The 13,427-nt window shown below is 40.4% G+C and overlaps 3 protein-coding genes across 6 annotated transcripts in view; 2 read left to right on the top strand and 1 right to left on the bottom strand.

Annotated features, from left to right (window-relative positions):
* Window positions 1-2,116, top strand: part of itga10 (integrin, alpha 10) — a 28,995-nt gene extending 26,879 nt beyond the window's left edge. Inside the window, exons 27-30 of the mRNA XM_008323153.3 lie at window positions 98-211; window positions 311-406; window positions 496-609; window positions 1,322-2,116. Coding sequence (XP_008321375.1) covers window positions 98-211; window positions 311-406; window positions 496-609; window positions 1,322-1,375 — 378 coding nt within the window. The 3' untranslated portion in view covers window positions 1,376-2,116. The remainder of the gene's footprint in view (window positions 1-97; window positions 212-310; window positions 407-495; window positions 610-1,321) is intronic.
* On the bottom strand, window positions 1,565-10,061 carry polr3c (polymerase (RNA) III (DNA directed) polypeptide C). Of its 4 annotated transcripts, none has more exons than XM_025061254.1 (13): window positions 9,874-10,061; window positions 6,506-6,652; window positions 6,137-6,401; window positions 5,463-5,740; window positions 5,264-5,368; window positions 4,525-4,698; window positions 4,386-4,437; window positions 4,209-4,269; window positions 3,961-4,111; window positions 2,907-3,008; window positions 2,769-2,818; window positions 2,526-2,675; window positions 1,565-2,426 (listed from the first exon to the last, which is right to left on the bottom strand). In XM_025061254.1, the coding sequence occupies exons 2-13, from the start codon at window positions 6,650-6,652 to the stop codon at window positions 2,327-2,329; spliced, it is 1,635 nt and encodes a 544-aa protein (XP_024917022.1). In that variant the 5' UTR covers window positions 9,874-10,061; the 3' UTR covers window positions 1,565-2,326. The 4 variants fall into 4 exon arrangements, with proteins under 4 accessions (XP_024917022.1, XP_008321379.1, XP_008321378.1 ...); XM_008323157.3 differs by lacking the exon at window positions 9,874-10,061 and adding an exon at window positions 7,737-7,869 and having other exon boundaries at window positions 6,506-6,654; XM_008323156.3 differs by lacking the exon at window positions 9,874-10,061 and adding an exon at window positions 7,734-7,854.
* rnf115a (ring finger protein 115a) overlaps window positions 7,846-13,427 on the top strand; it is an 8,346-nt gene continuing 2,764 nt past the window's right edge. Inside the window, exons 1-7 of the mRNA XM_025061255.1 lie at window positions 7,846-8,002; window positions 10,801-10,859; window positions 11,661-11,715; window positions 11,925-12,208; window positions 12,396-12,464; window positions 12,555-12,627; window positions 12,715-12,808. Of these exons, the coding sequence (XP_024917023.1) occupies window positions 7,850-8,002; window positions 10,801-10,859; window positions 11,661-11,715; window positions 11,925-12,208; window positions 12,396-12,464; window positions 12,555-12,627; window positions 12,715-12,808 (787 nt within the window). The 5' untranslated portion in view covers window positions 7,846-7,849. The remainder of the gene's footprint in view (window positions 8,003-10,800; window positions 10,860-11,660; window positions 11,716-11,924; window positions 12,209-12,395; window positions 12,465-12,554; window positions 12,628-12,714; window positions 12,809-13,427) is intronic.

Raw genomic sequence — 13,427 nt, 5'->3', positions numbered from 1 at the left:
AAAGGAAAAGTAGTGACTGTACAGAGTTGGAATAATAATAATCCAATCATTTCAGTTAAATACCGATACATGACTGTGTTTGTGTCTCTGTGTCTAGAACTGCAGCAGGTCGTGGTGCACAGAGATTACCTGTGAGGTGCAGCAGCTCCTCAGAGGTCAAGCCGCAGTCATCCGCGTCAGCCGCAGAGTCCACGAAGACTTCTTCAGGAAAGTAAGACAAGTAGGACAGACTAGAACGAGTCCACCTCCTCTGCTCTGTCACACAAACACCGGCCCGTAACACTGTGTGTGTGTGTGTCTGTCACCGCAGGCCAAATATAAGTCTGTGAAGATCGTAGGAGCCTACCGCCTCACGGCCCAGGAGACCAACCTCATCACTCTGGACACAGGAACGCTCTGGAGGGAGGTAGGAACCACAGTTACAACAAGTGACGGCACACACGGTTACAGTCGGGTGTTGATGTTGTTACCAAACGTGTGTCTGTGCGTCTTCAGACTGTTCTGGAAGTTCTCAAAGGCCGAGCCATTCCCATCTCACTGTGGATTCTGATCGGCAGCATCATTGGTGGTTTGCTGCTGTTGGCCCTGATCATTTTTGTTCTTTGGAAGGTATTTTCATGTCACACTGGAGAATATAAACTGTCTGAACAATAACAAACACACTTTTAAATAGAAATTATGTAAATATAAATATACACACATATATTGGTATATATATATAATATATATTTAATGTGTTTATATGAAATATATACACATGGTATATACCATATATGTGTATATATACATGCTTATACATATATATATATACATACAGTACATATATTTAAATATGTGTATGTATGAAATTAAAATACACACATGGATATATATATATTTAAATGTGTTTCTATATGAAATATAGATACACATATACAGTATATGGGTATATATATAAATATATATTTAAATGTATGTGTTTATATGAAATATAAACACACATGGGTATATACTGTATATGTGTCTATATGTATATATACATGTTTATACATATACATACAGTACATATATTTATATACATGTGTACTGTATATATGAAATATAAATACACACATATATGGGTATACATGTACATATGAAATATATATATACAGACATACATATGTATATATGAAATATATATACATATAAAACACAAATAAACATATATTTATATATTGCCAAAATTAAGGCTTTAAGGCTCAGTAATTTGTGGAGATTTAATAGAAAAAAATGAACACATCGAGTAACACTGTTTGAATTACATGTAAGACTGATCTACTGTGATCTGCTCTGTCACCAGTTGGGATTCTTTACACGTAAACACAGAGGAGAGGAGGAGAACCACGAGGACTGAGTCCTACTGTTGCTGCCATGGCAGTTTCCACATGAGCAGAGTCTGCAGAGAGTGATGAGACTGGACTCAGGTACTGGTCTAAAACGGACCCAGAGGACCAAAGACAGCATCGCTGGGCTCAAACAGAAATGCACTTCCCACCGTTTCCAGGGTCGGCGGCACTTGTGTAAATAGTTGTTTTTGTTTCCTTTTTTTTTTAGTATTTTTAAAGAAACACGTATGTGTACGAAATCACAATTACTTTTATTTAATATGGAGAACTCATCATGGTTTTACATCCCAGGCATCACTTTAACGTATGTTGTTGTTGAAATGGATTTGATTTTGTTGAAATAATAAAAGTGTGAAAAAAACAAGTGTTTGTTTATTTTTCGTCATGTCAAAATAAAATAAAGGAAATACATTTTGATGAGTTTATTAAATTTTGACACAACGTTAACCCAATACTCTTTAGCCCAGTAGGTGGCAGTAATGCAGCTAAAGTCTGTTTGCCAGCCAGAAGAAGATGCACTGGATAAATTGAGTTACGTCAGCGAACAAGAGAATTGGTGAACAACGATGGAAGATTAGAGTGATAACAATGTAAAACATATGACGTTATGACCAGAGCTAATGTTAGCTACAACAGTCCGATTACAGACGCCAGAGCTAACGTTAGCTACAACCGTCTTGCTAAAGACAGGCGGTGTAATCAGCCCACAACTAGACTGCATTACAAGGGTCAAAAATGTCACAGACAAATATAAATAAATAAAAATGTTGTTGTTTAAGTCTACACTCATCAAACAAAGAAAACCAAACCTGTATCTATTTTGAGTGTTTTAATACCATCCCACCACAAGAGGACTTAAAAATGTGCAGTTGCTTTATTCTAATCCAAACTGAAGGATTCCAACATTCTTATAAAGACTAAAATAATTCGAAAGCATTCGTTCAAAACAAGAGTTCCTGTCATTTCCCTTTGACTGGGCTGACAGCTCTGACGGTGGAGTTAATGTAGGCTTCGAGAAGAAAGATGGTTTCATCCACTTGGTTCTCGGCCGAATCTAATCTGGGAACAGTGAAAAAAAAAAAGAAAAACGATGAGAAGACAACCTTCACTCACATCTAGGTGGCGCTGATGAACAACATGACGGTTCATTTCTCCTACTTGTTGATGTGAAGTCTTAACGCCTCCAGCTGCTGCCTTTCAGGGGCCGTGATCATCTCCTCCACCTCCGTCAGCTGCTCGGGCTCCGCCCCGCTGGCCTGCAGAGACGCCAGGATGGCTTCGATTCGCTGGGATTTCTCCAGTAGGCGTCTGTCAGGGAAGCAAGAATTCCTCTGTGTCAGGGTTGAGTTTTTCAAACACAGTCCTGTGATGTGTGAGACAGGCTGGGAGTCAGACACTCACTTGCTCTCTTTGGTCTCAAACAGACGTCTCTCGATGAGATTTGCAACCGTCTGCACGAAAAAAAAAAAACAATTACGTTTACAAATGAGCAAAAAGCTGCGTCGACAGAACAACAGTCACTGACGGGTGTTGTTTTACCTTGTAGCAGCTCTGCAGCAGCATCCGGGCAGTGGGGAGTTGGTTGACGGTGTACAGGTAAAATGTACGTGAGGGGGCGAAGTCGGGAGTTTTTGGAACTTCCTGTATGGTAGAACAGAACATAAGAGAATAAAAGAGAATATAATAAAATAGAAACAAATGCAATAGAAAAGAAAAGAACAAAATAGAATAGAACATAGTAGAACAAATGCAACAGAAAAAGAAGAAAAAAGAAACAAAATAAAAAAATAGAATAGAACAGAGAAGAATAAAATGCAATAGAAAAGAAAAGAACAGAATATAATAGAATATAATAAAATAGAAGAGACAATGACATGGTTGAGCAAAAAAAAAGAAAAGAAAAGTTTTTCCCAATGGTACTGTGGAGGAAGGAGAAGTCTCTCCTCTGGAAACCGTCCAGATCCCCATCATCTTTTATTCCTTAATATAAAACTGCTGAATCAGTCTGGTTTGGAAATCATCCAAGCGGCAAACCACCAGTACGCCCCCTCCTGGTCCATGAACTGCATGAACTGAACTGTTTTAAAACCTATATTAAACACCGTGGAAGTGCCAAGATGGTTCTGTCTTTTACCTGTACGTACAATGAACTTTTATTATTATTCTACCAGCGGACAGTATCTCTCTTCTCTGATTGGCCGACTGAGCTCTGACGATATTGTTACGTCATCCATTGACTCGACACACCTGCAACACTATTAGTAGTACAGTGAGGTTTTGTCTTTTGTCTTTTCACGGTCACATTATCAAATAAACTTTAATTGAAATATTTGTTTTACTTTGCCACAGTGGTTTCATAGGAATTACAGTGTTGGTGGTGGTGGTGGCGACCCCTGCTGCAAGGCACTGGCAGCAAGGGTTTAGTTAGTGAGTAAAAGCATTAACCGTTTTTTAACTGTCTGGCTCATCATTTATAGTGAATGTACTGCAAGTTTTGAAATTCCCGCCCACGTCAGCACCAGGCTGAAGAGTCTGTCGTCTCCTTCGTAAAAAAAAAAAAAAAAAATTCAAAACCGGGTCAAGTGTCAGTTACCTGCAGTTGTACCAGGTTCTGTGACAGCAGTATGTAGAGCATGTCTTTAGCCTCTTTAGCTGGAATCATCGCAAAATCCTCCACCTGTTTCTGCTCCAGGTGACGTTTCCTCAGCAGCAGACGGAAAATGCGTGCCGACCTGGAACCGAACCTGAAGATGGGAAATTAATGAATGGTTTGAAAGGTTTTGATGACCAAACATTAATAATAATAATAATAATAGGTGCAAAAGATGAACAACCACTGACCTCTCCTGCACCACAGACTCCAGTGTAGCTCGGGCCAGATTGGCCAGTGCTCTGTTTAAATCTGAGTGATTTGAGTTAAGCAAAAAAAAAAAAAGTTCCTGTGTTTCACAAGTTGAGAGTCAGATTTTCCATGAGGTGAATTACTATGACGTCACTTAGTCCAACTGAAAAGGATACTGACAACGTATGTCCCTCCTCCACTTTCACCCATCTTTCCAACAAACTCCATCTGGAAAAGAACGTTCGAAGAAAAGAAAATGTGAATTTAAGGAGATTTTTTAACAACGTAACGTAACTTGTTTGGTGGCAGTCGTACCGGGTCGTCCACCAGCAGAGTGAGGTACTGGTCCAAAATGGGCCTGGAGATGTTGTAGCTGCTTGGGAGAGAGCGGAAGATTTCATTGGCTGACAGGGGCTTTGTGCACGAGGCGTTGGGGGCAGTTGTCACTTCACTCATCCTCAGCATAGTCCTGACAATCTCACTGCTGGTCTGTGAGCAACACGAGAGCAGGACGTAACAATGTCATCGCAGAAACAGCTGCTCAGAGAAAACCATGGGATATAAGTCATGTTTATTCAGTAATTTGACTGGTCTGGCAAAAAATAAAAAATAATTTTAAAAAATGAATATGTATACATATATAACAAATATTTAATATATTAATATTTATGTATTATTATAATATATAATTAAATATAATTAACAATTAATCACGATTATTTGATAACAATTGTGCATTGTTTTACAATATAAAAACTACAATCATACCCCAGCAGTGGTCAATATATATATGTATAAATAAAAATAATATATATATATATATACATATATATATGATATGTAAAAATAAAAAGTACATTAAGTTGTACAAGATAAGATGTAAGGAAGAGGATCATAATAATACCTTGAAAAATTACAGTATAGTTTATGTTAAAATGTTCTGACTTTTATTTTGAATAAATGATATCATTCTAGTGATTGTTTTAGAATTGATAGACACATTTGATTATATTATTAATAGCAGTTTGTTCAGGTGTCCAGGTGTAAGTCTGACCTGGTCCAGTTTGTTGGCCACAGCACTGATGATGGCCTGATCTCTGAAGTGAAGATGGAACCTCTCAAAATTCACCTGCCAATAAATTCCCTCGTCACCGTGTGTCTGAACACAGAGGATCAGGAAGAGGAAAGGTGAAGAGACAAGAAAAACTAGGGATTTAAACACAGTTCACCACCAGGTGATGCACTTTACTCACAGCTGGGTCCAACTTGGGTTTCTTTGCGTTCCTTTGTTCTTCTCCATCCTCACCAGAGTGCTGCCGCTTGCCCCGCCCGAAAAGCTGGATTTGTGGTACCCTGTAGCAGTCGGGGAAGCTCTCCGGTGAGGGCAGGGTGGCGCTCTCGGGGGCAGCGGGTGCAGCCGAGCTGTCTTTTGCTCCTGTTCCATGTAATATGGGGCAGCGCTGGAGAAAGTGAGTCTCCACCAGATTGGAGAAGGCTGACGACACTTCGCTGTAATCAATGCTGCGGCCCTCTACAACAGACAACAGGGGGCAGACGTGTTTACTGTCTGTCAATCAATCCAACAAACTCTCAGGTAAAACCAACAAACCATCAGAGGCCAGACGCTAAAAAAAGAGCATTAAAATCTCAGGCAATGCAAAACTTGAATTTTTTATTAAAATTATTTTATTATGTGAAAATTATTTAATTAATTTTGTCATTGTATTCGGGACAATGTAAAAATATTTACCATACCATCCTCCACACCCTCACCTACAGTAAGAACAAGGATACAACCACTAATTGCACACTAAGCACTTCTGCCACTAGGTGGCGCCACGGAAAAATGGTTAGACAAAAACTCTATCAATTATGATACACATCTCAGAAGATCCTGGGTCAAAGGTCAATAGAGACAGTTACTAACCTTCCATGTTCTGGGTGAGGCGGTCGGCCACCGTCTTAACTGTGCTGCTCATGGTCATGTGACCTCTCTGAAGTAACTCCTCTACGATGAGTTCTCCAGTATCGCCGTACAGAGTTTTTGCGGTGTAGATGTAACGTGGGTAACGTAAAATTCTCAGAATGCGATCGGCACTAGTCTGGTACTCTGTGGGACTCCCAGGTCCTTTACGACCTGGACTGAACACACAGGCGCCGTGCTGCATGAGCACACACAGAGACTTCTTCACCTGAATGGACGGGAAAAAAGAGGACAAAAAAAAAGTATGTTCACCATTACTGTTAGCATAAATATATTTTTGCAGACTTGGATGTGATAAAACTAGGCTGTTACCAGATTCAGTGAGGTGCCGGTCTCATGAAGAATTGTTCTTAGATTCTGTGTTCCATTTTTGAGCAGGTGTGTTCCAACTTTTTCTACAACGTCTCCAAAGTGCTCCTGCAGCAGGAGCCCACACAGACGTGTCTCCTGAGCTGTCATCTGCACACACAGAGTCATGATTAAATGCCTCACAATAACCAATAACAAAGCCAACTGCACATTTCCTGACCTATATTTCACTGGTACTCCAAAACCCGGAAAAAGAAAATCCATGCTTAAAATTGCACTCAGAATTGCTGTGGTAAAGATTGTTAGATTAGAGTAAATATTAATGCTTCTGATCACTATTTACTGATATTTCATTTGCTTATGCAAATGGCAGTTGTTCAAAGTTAGAAGAGAGTGCGGAGGCAGATATATCCAGAGGTGGAACATAGTGCAAACTACAACCACAGCCCTGCAACAAGATCTAGGCCAACTCAACCGTTTGAACTAGAAGCTGCAATTTATTAGAATAAAACAACACAACTGATGTTGATATCGATATCCCAGCACTAAAAATACGTCAGAGAAAGTGGGTAGTGTTAGCAGATAAATAAGTAAACATGAGGACAGGTAATGTAACAGAGATCCTTTCTCACACAGCTCAGCATGAAATACAGGCAACACAATGCTCAACAACGTATCCTCTTTCAGCTTCAGGGGTCGCCGGACTGGCCACAAAGGTTCATGTCACTAGCTTAATGTATTATTTAAATATAACAGAGAAGACACATTTTCTACACACAAAATACTTATTGTTATTGATATGATCTTCTACGAGCATTATAACGTCGTCGGGGACTCAATAAAATACTTCTGATTCCGAACAGTGCCTCATCAGTATAGCATATGAACTATGCATAATGTAAACATATTGAAAAATAATAATAATAATTCGATCAATAGATAATACATTTAAAAAAGCAACTTTAAGAATTAAAAAGAGCGTAAAATGCGTATATCATCATGTAGTTAAATCGCTCACTTTATTGTAACGACTGAAAAAATATGATCATCACTTGCAAATAGTCATACATGACCTAACTCACTCATGTGTCCACTCCTGTGTACGCAACACTACTTAGGATTGCACCCAAGTTTAAACGCTAGTTTCAAATAATTTGCTGCATTGCCTAAATTCACAGAACCTGCGCGCTAGATGATGGCTAACTGTAAATAAAGCAAATGTTCGACAAACCTTTTTTTTTAATAGCGGTAATGTTACTTTTTAAGCACCGGCTAAACACATGCAGTCGCACAGTGTCAACACACGAGCAGCACTTCCGCCCTCAGCCCGTCGCACAGCCGCGGTGCATGACGGGCTGGAGGCGAACAGCTGTGCTGTGTTTGTGGAGGACCGACGTCACTGTTTGTGCTGCTCTGGCCAAGATGGCGGAGGCTGCGGCTGTTCCCCCGCATCGGTTTTTCTGTCACTGCTGTAAAGGAGAAGTGAACCCCAAACTCCCGGTAAGGCATACGCTTTTCTACATATTCCCTTCACTCTCTTCCTTATAGTACGTGTCATTGACAAGTCGCGGTTTGTGCGAAACATTGTTTGTTTCCCCCAGTTGCTAGAGCTAAGACTCAGCTAGCTTGTTAGCAGTTATCAGCGTTTGTTGTCGTTCACTCAACAAATAAAGCTGTGACACTGAGGATATTTCTCTCTGAAGCACCAAAGGCAGCTCTCAATTCACATTTTAAGTCTACATTTTTAAATCTACGTTGTACCATAACCTCGACACTCGACATAAGCAAGACGTCTGTTGTATTTTACTCAAAACAACAAAAATAGCTGAGGTCCTGTTGTTGTCTCTTCTAGCCTGTAGCCTATAAATCTCTTACTGTCAATAGTCCAAAACCCTGTCTGTAAGATTTGTTTATGGATCAACAAAATCCCCACTGAGGAAGTTAGGGAATTTTCAGGGACCATTTGTCTTTCATCTCAGTTTTAAAGTCCAACGTTGGACAAAAAAAAACATCTCGTAGGTCACATGACCAGTCTGATGCCATATTTCAAATAATTTAGAAGCTAAAATGTTTTTTCATGTAATGTAAAAAAAATCGAATTTCTTGTAAGAATAATCAAACTTAAAAAAAATCGAATTTCTTATAAGAATCTTGGTACTTGCATGACCTGTTTGATATATGATATTTAAGTTCCTTAAAAGAATCCCCAACTACAGTAGTAGTTGGGGAACTGTGCAGGAACAATAACACCACATATTGACCTATTCTTATTTAGGCTACATATATTTTTGTTATCACATTCAGACAAAACAACTGTTGTTGACTCATTCAGATCAATTTATTTGTACTGAGAGTTTCTTCCAGTTGTCGATGACAATTCACTTTTATTATTAATTAACCAAAGCTGTAAATCATCATTCTTTCCATCAATAAAGAACACCACCAAAGAGGACTACCATTTGTCCTGTAGCTCATTTATAATGTGACACTTGGAGTTCTGAGGAAAACATATACTGTATATGTAAACAAAACGTCCACATGTTGGTTTCGTTTGCAAACATTATGTCAGAGCCTTGATAGGAACTCTGACTTTGTTGGATTTACACACATCAACCGTAACAGTTAAGAAAGGGTCCTTTGTTGGTTATATCTATGAGTCATTGCATATTTTCTCATTAACACAGAGCTGTGTTATTGTCACAGTTTGTTTCCAAATTCTTCTATCGACGAGTGAATTATTAAGAGGGTGTGTTCAGAAACATCATATTGTTTAGTTTTGGTTTTAAAATCATAAGTGACAACAACCATGACATCTCATCCATAGCATAACTAGTCTGTCAGAGTCTCAACTGTTGACATCAGTTCAAGGACCAAATCATTCAGACGAGAGAAGACCCACTCCTGAAAGACTGAATGAATGTCACTACTGACATTTAAACTTGTCGAGCAAGTGTCAGACATTCACCTTTTATTTACAGATGGAGAAAGAAAAACATTAACCCGTATTGGGTTTCAGTTCTAAAGTGAGAGCAAAAATACCTGACACATCCTGGCTGGTGCTGGATTTGAGATAAAGTTTGGAAGTCTAAACTGGAACTCCTGTTATCATGTCTGGCACAACAATATCACCTAAATGCATTATAACACATTTCTCCCTACTGTCATACATGCAAGAAAACATGACTGGATATCATTGTGTTTCAAAGGGATGGACGTTTTAACCAAATACAAAAAAATGTCCTTGTAACTTTAATGTTTTCAATTTAGAGGTTTCAGTTTTGTGGTAGTTCTTTAACAGCTGCCAGTCGCATCACAGTCTGATGATAAGCATATTGTGACATTGATTGTTAAGTAGTGGTTTGAAAAATTACCAGTGGTGCCCATCATTCACCCAGAGGGTCATTCCTGGCCGCTCAGCTGGGCTGACTGCCTCATGCCGCCTCATGTCTGTGGCATGTCTTCACTGAGCCATCTGACTGCAACACACATCACTCTGCTCCAGTAGATCACGAGGATCCTGTGTCCGTCATGGATCCATTTATACAACAGATTGGACGACCTGCAAACAAATGACTCACAACTGTGAATTGAATCACATCACATATGTTGAACTCCTGCCATAGGGTTAAGTCTAATTTTATTTTTGGAGAACAAATTCACAACACACATTTGGCCTCGATTAGCTTCTGGAGTTTTCTGTGTTTACTTAAAATAATATTGAAATTATAACAATTAGACAATGTGAATATAAGGTCACAGTGGGGTGAATAAACTCCTCACTGCACACTCTGGGTGTGGCTGGTGCAGCAGCTCTTCCTCCTGTGTTACCTTCATAAAACAAGGGCCATCTTTCAGAAGTTGCTGATATCCTGCTTTGTCAGAAACTGTCAAAACAACAAGTTCAGAGACGTTTTGTTTTTCCTTCGAGCACTCAGTCAGAAACACACCGACACTAAGACGACACAGCCGTGTCCATGTGACCAAATCATCCATGTATCTGTTTCATTTCTTTATCAATACTTTTACCATACTTTCTCAACACAACAGGAACCTGTAAATCATTACATCTACTCAAGATGTTATGATTTCTTTTCATATCAACATCGAGTTTCATTCAACAACAATAAAAGACATTCTTAAAACAAAAGGTCCTCTGATGGTTTCATCTTTACGACAGTCCAACAGGAAAAGACGGCGGAAGGTGCCAGCTTACATAAGCAAACTTTTTTTTGTTTTTTCTGTTTTCCAGTCGTCTTGTGTGACTCAGTCTAAGTCTGTACTGACATTTTTTTTTCCAGGAATACATCTGTCCACGATGTGATTCAGGCTTTATAGAAGAAGTCACAGAAGACTCCAGGTAAGACACCTTCTCCTGTTTTACCCACTGTAACCACCGGGGCTCTGTGTAACTGCATATTTGAATAAAATTTATAAACTATGTATAAACGTGTGTATTTAAGGCAGTGACTAAGAGAAGCACATGACACGCAGTGATGCACTAATACAAGTATCGACGTGGGGTCCGATACTTTACTTTAATAACTCGTCATAGAGCTACACAGTTGAAGTGACACTGTGTTTACTGGAAAGCAGGTTTAGTTCAATTTTTTTTTTACTTTAAATGCACAAATGCTGTTAAAGCTCCACTCACTTTCTGTTCTGCTTTTTACGAATTATAATTTTTTTAATTAGTTTTAGCCTTATTTTTATTGATATCATTTCTAATTTGGAGACCGTTTCCCTTTTGAATACTTTAGGTTTAACACAGAAAAACCTTCTGTGAATGGGTGAAAATTAGAGCTGACTAAACATTTCCTGCTTGGTGTCCTCAATGTGGTTTAGGTTGATCTCTCACACACACACTGCACGTCACTATGTTCACAGCACTGCAGCACCTACCTATATATATCTGCCTTCTAGTTCATTTTATATTTTTATTACAACCTAAATTTAAAAAAGTATCAGGACTGATACTTGGTATCGGTTTGTGGTTTGGGTATCGAGTCGACCCTAATGGAAAGTTTACACACATTTACATCATAGTCATTGCACGTGTTCAGACACAATGTAAACAGAGCCACACACACACACACACATTTATGGATAAATGTGTGTGGCTCTGTAAAGGTTGCTAATAGTTTGTCTTTTGTCCCCTCAGTCTTTTAGAGAGTGGATCAAATGGGCTAGATGACACAGCTACACAGTTTGCAGAGGTATGAGCTGATCTGGGGGTGGTTGGAGAGGAGGGCGGTGTTGGGGGGCGGGGGCACAGTGGATTATTCACACTTATCTCATCTATTTTCTTCACTCTTGTCTTTTCTGCTTTTCTTTCACTTTTTCTTCTGACCCTCTTGGTTTCACTTTTGCTTCCTCTCCTCCCTCCTCCACCTGTCTCCCTGTGGTACACCACCATCCCCTGTAGCTATGGCACCTGTTGTTACTGGAGCGACCATTCACGGCAGACAATGACAGCAGTGACTCAGAACCCCGGCTCCCTGGAGGACGACTGGGGAGCCTCAGCGACCTGGGGGGGCTGGGAGGAGGATCACTTGGAGGCTCAGTCCCAGCGGGCTTGGGAGGAGGTATGGGTGGTCTGCTAGGGGCAGGGGAACACTGGGGACCGGGACGTCCCACTCGTCTGCAAAGCCAGAGACGATACAGGTCCAGAGGAAGCAGCAGACCAGATCGCTCCCCCGCCGTGGAAGGGTGAGTAACTGTCTTCTATTTTTGTCAACACTCCCACGGCCAATTACAGAGCATTTCTACATTTCTGCCTTCAACCTGTGAAAATTCCTGTTTTGTTTTTTTTCCCACTAACTATCACTAACTCCTCTACGTCTCCTCCACCTGCCAGGATTGTGCATAACTCTTCTGCGTCTCCTCCACCTGCCAGGATTGTGCAACAGTTTCTGGCCGGGCTCTTTGCCAACTCTGGAGCCCCGGGCTCACCTCCGCTCTCATGGTAAGGTTACACCGCGGTAGCATCACGGTGCCGGGGGTCACTGGGTCGGCGCTGCTCTTCATCAGCTTCAGTCATCTGTCTCTGTTTCAGGACGGGGATGCTGCACTCTAACCCAGGAGACTACGCATGGGGACAGGGAGGCTTAGACGCCGTCATTACACAGGTAAAGCTAACCCATCAGACCGGGCCGAGATGTGACGTCGTTAAAACTTATCTGAAGTTTCACTGATGTCTTTGTGTCTGTGTGTAGTTACTAGGTCAGCTGGAAAACACAGGGCCTCCTCCAGCAGAGAAAGAGAAGATCTCCTCTCTCCCCACTGTCAGTATATCTCAGGAACAAGCAGGTGAGACATATTTCACGACGACCTTGTGACCCCGGGGTAAACGTAAGACACATGGTCACATTTTGGTAATTGAACCAAAGTATTGATCAAGTTTTATCATCATCTACAACTGAAACTGCAATCTTTACATTTCTAACCCGAAACAAACATCTGAGTCGCTGCACGACTGCGGCGCTCCTGAACTCATCGTCGCCGTCAGCCACAGTGAAAAGCCAAACTTGCAAACACAGCATATCCAGATGAGAATCACTTTCGGCCTCAAACTTTCATGGCACGCTCCACCACCACGCTCCGTCCTGAACTCCATTTTTAACTATTTCTCTATACATAAAATGCACTAGGTTTCCTACTGAAGTTGAAATAACAAAAAGAGAAATTCTCATCAAGTGAAAAATGTCCTCCACACAGCTATTGCTGCAAAACACAACACTGAATAATCTCAACAAAGAAAAGGAAAATCCTGTATACCTCCTGAGAATATGGTGCACACTGTGGCACAAAAACACAAATGCCACAATTGTATTTAATTTGGCCTGCAGCAGTAACCCCGCCCCTCACTTTGAGAACCATTGTGGTTAAACTATCCTCAAAGACCTGTATCATTTTACATCTCCAATAA

The sequence above is a fragment of the Cynoglossus semilaevis genome, chromosome 13 (genome assembly GCF_000523025.1).
Source record: "Cynoglossus semilaevis isolate Cse_v1.0 chromosome 13, Cse_v1.0, whole genome shotgun sequence".
NCBI lineage: Eukaryota > Metazoa > Chordata > Actinopteri > Pleuronectiformes > Cynoglossidae > Cynoglossus > Cynoglossus semilaevis.
This window is presented reverse-complemented; position numbering and strand designations above follow the sequence as displayed.

What these genes read in the sequence shown, in the direction of transcription:
- polr3c (XM_025061254.1), bottom strand. Translation starts at nt 6,652, where the DNA reads ATGACAGCTCAGGAGACACGTCTGTGTGGGCTCCTGCTGCAGGAGCAC. An exon ending in TGCTGCAGAGCTGCTACAAG is followed by an intron (nt 2,819 to 2,906) that starts GTAAAACAACAC and finishes TTTTTCGTGCAG; the next exon opens with ACGGTTGCAAATCTCATCGA. An exon ending in TTTGAGACCAAAGAGAGCAA is followed by an intron (nt 2,676 to 2,768) that starts GTGAGTGTCTGA and finishes CTTCCCTGACAG; the next exon opens with ACGCCTACTGGAGAAATCCC.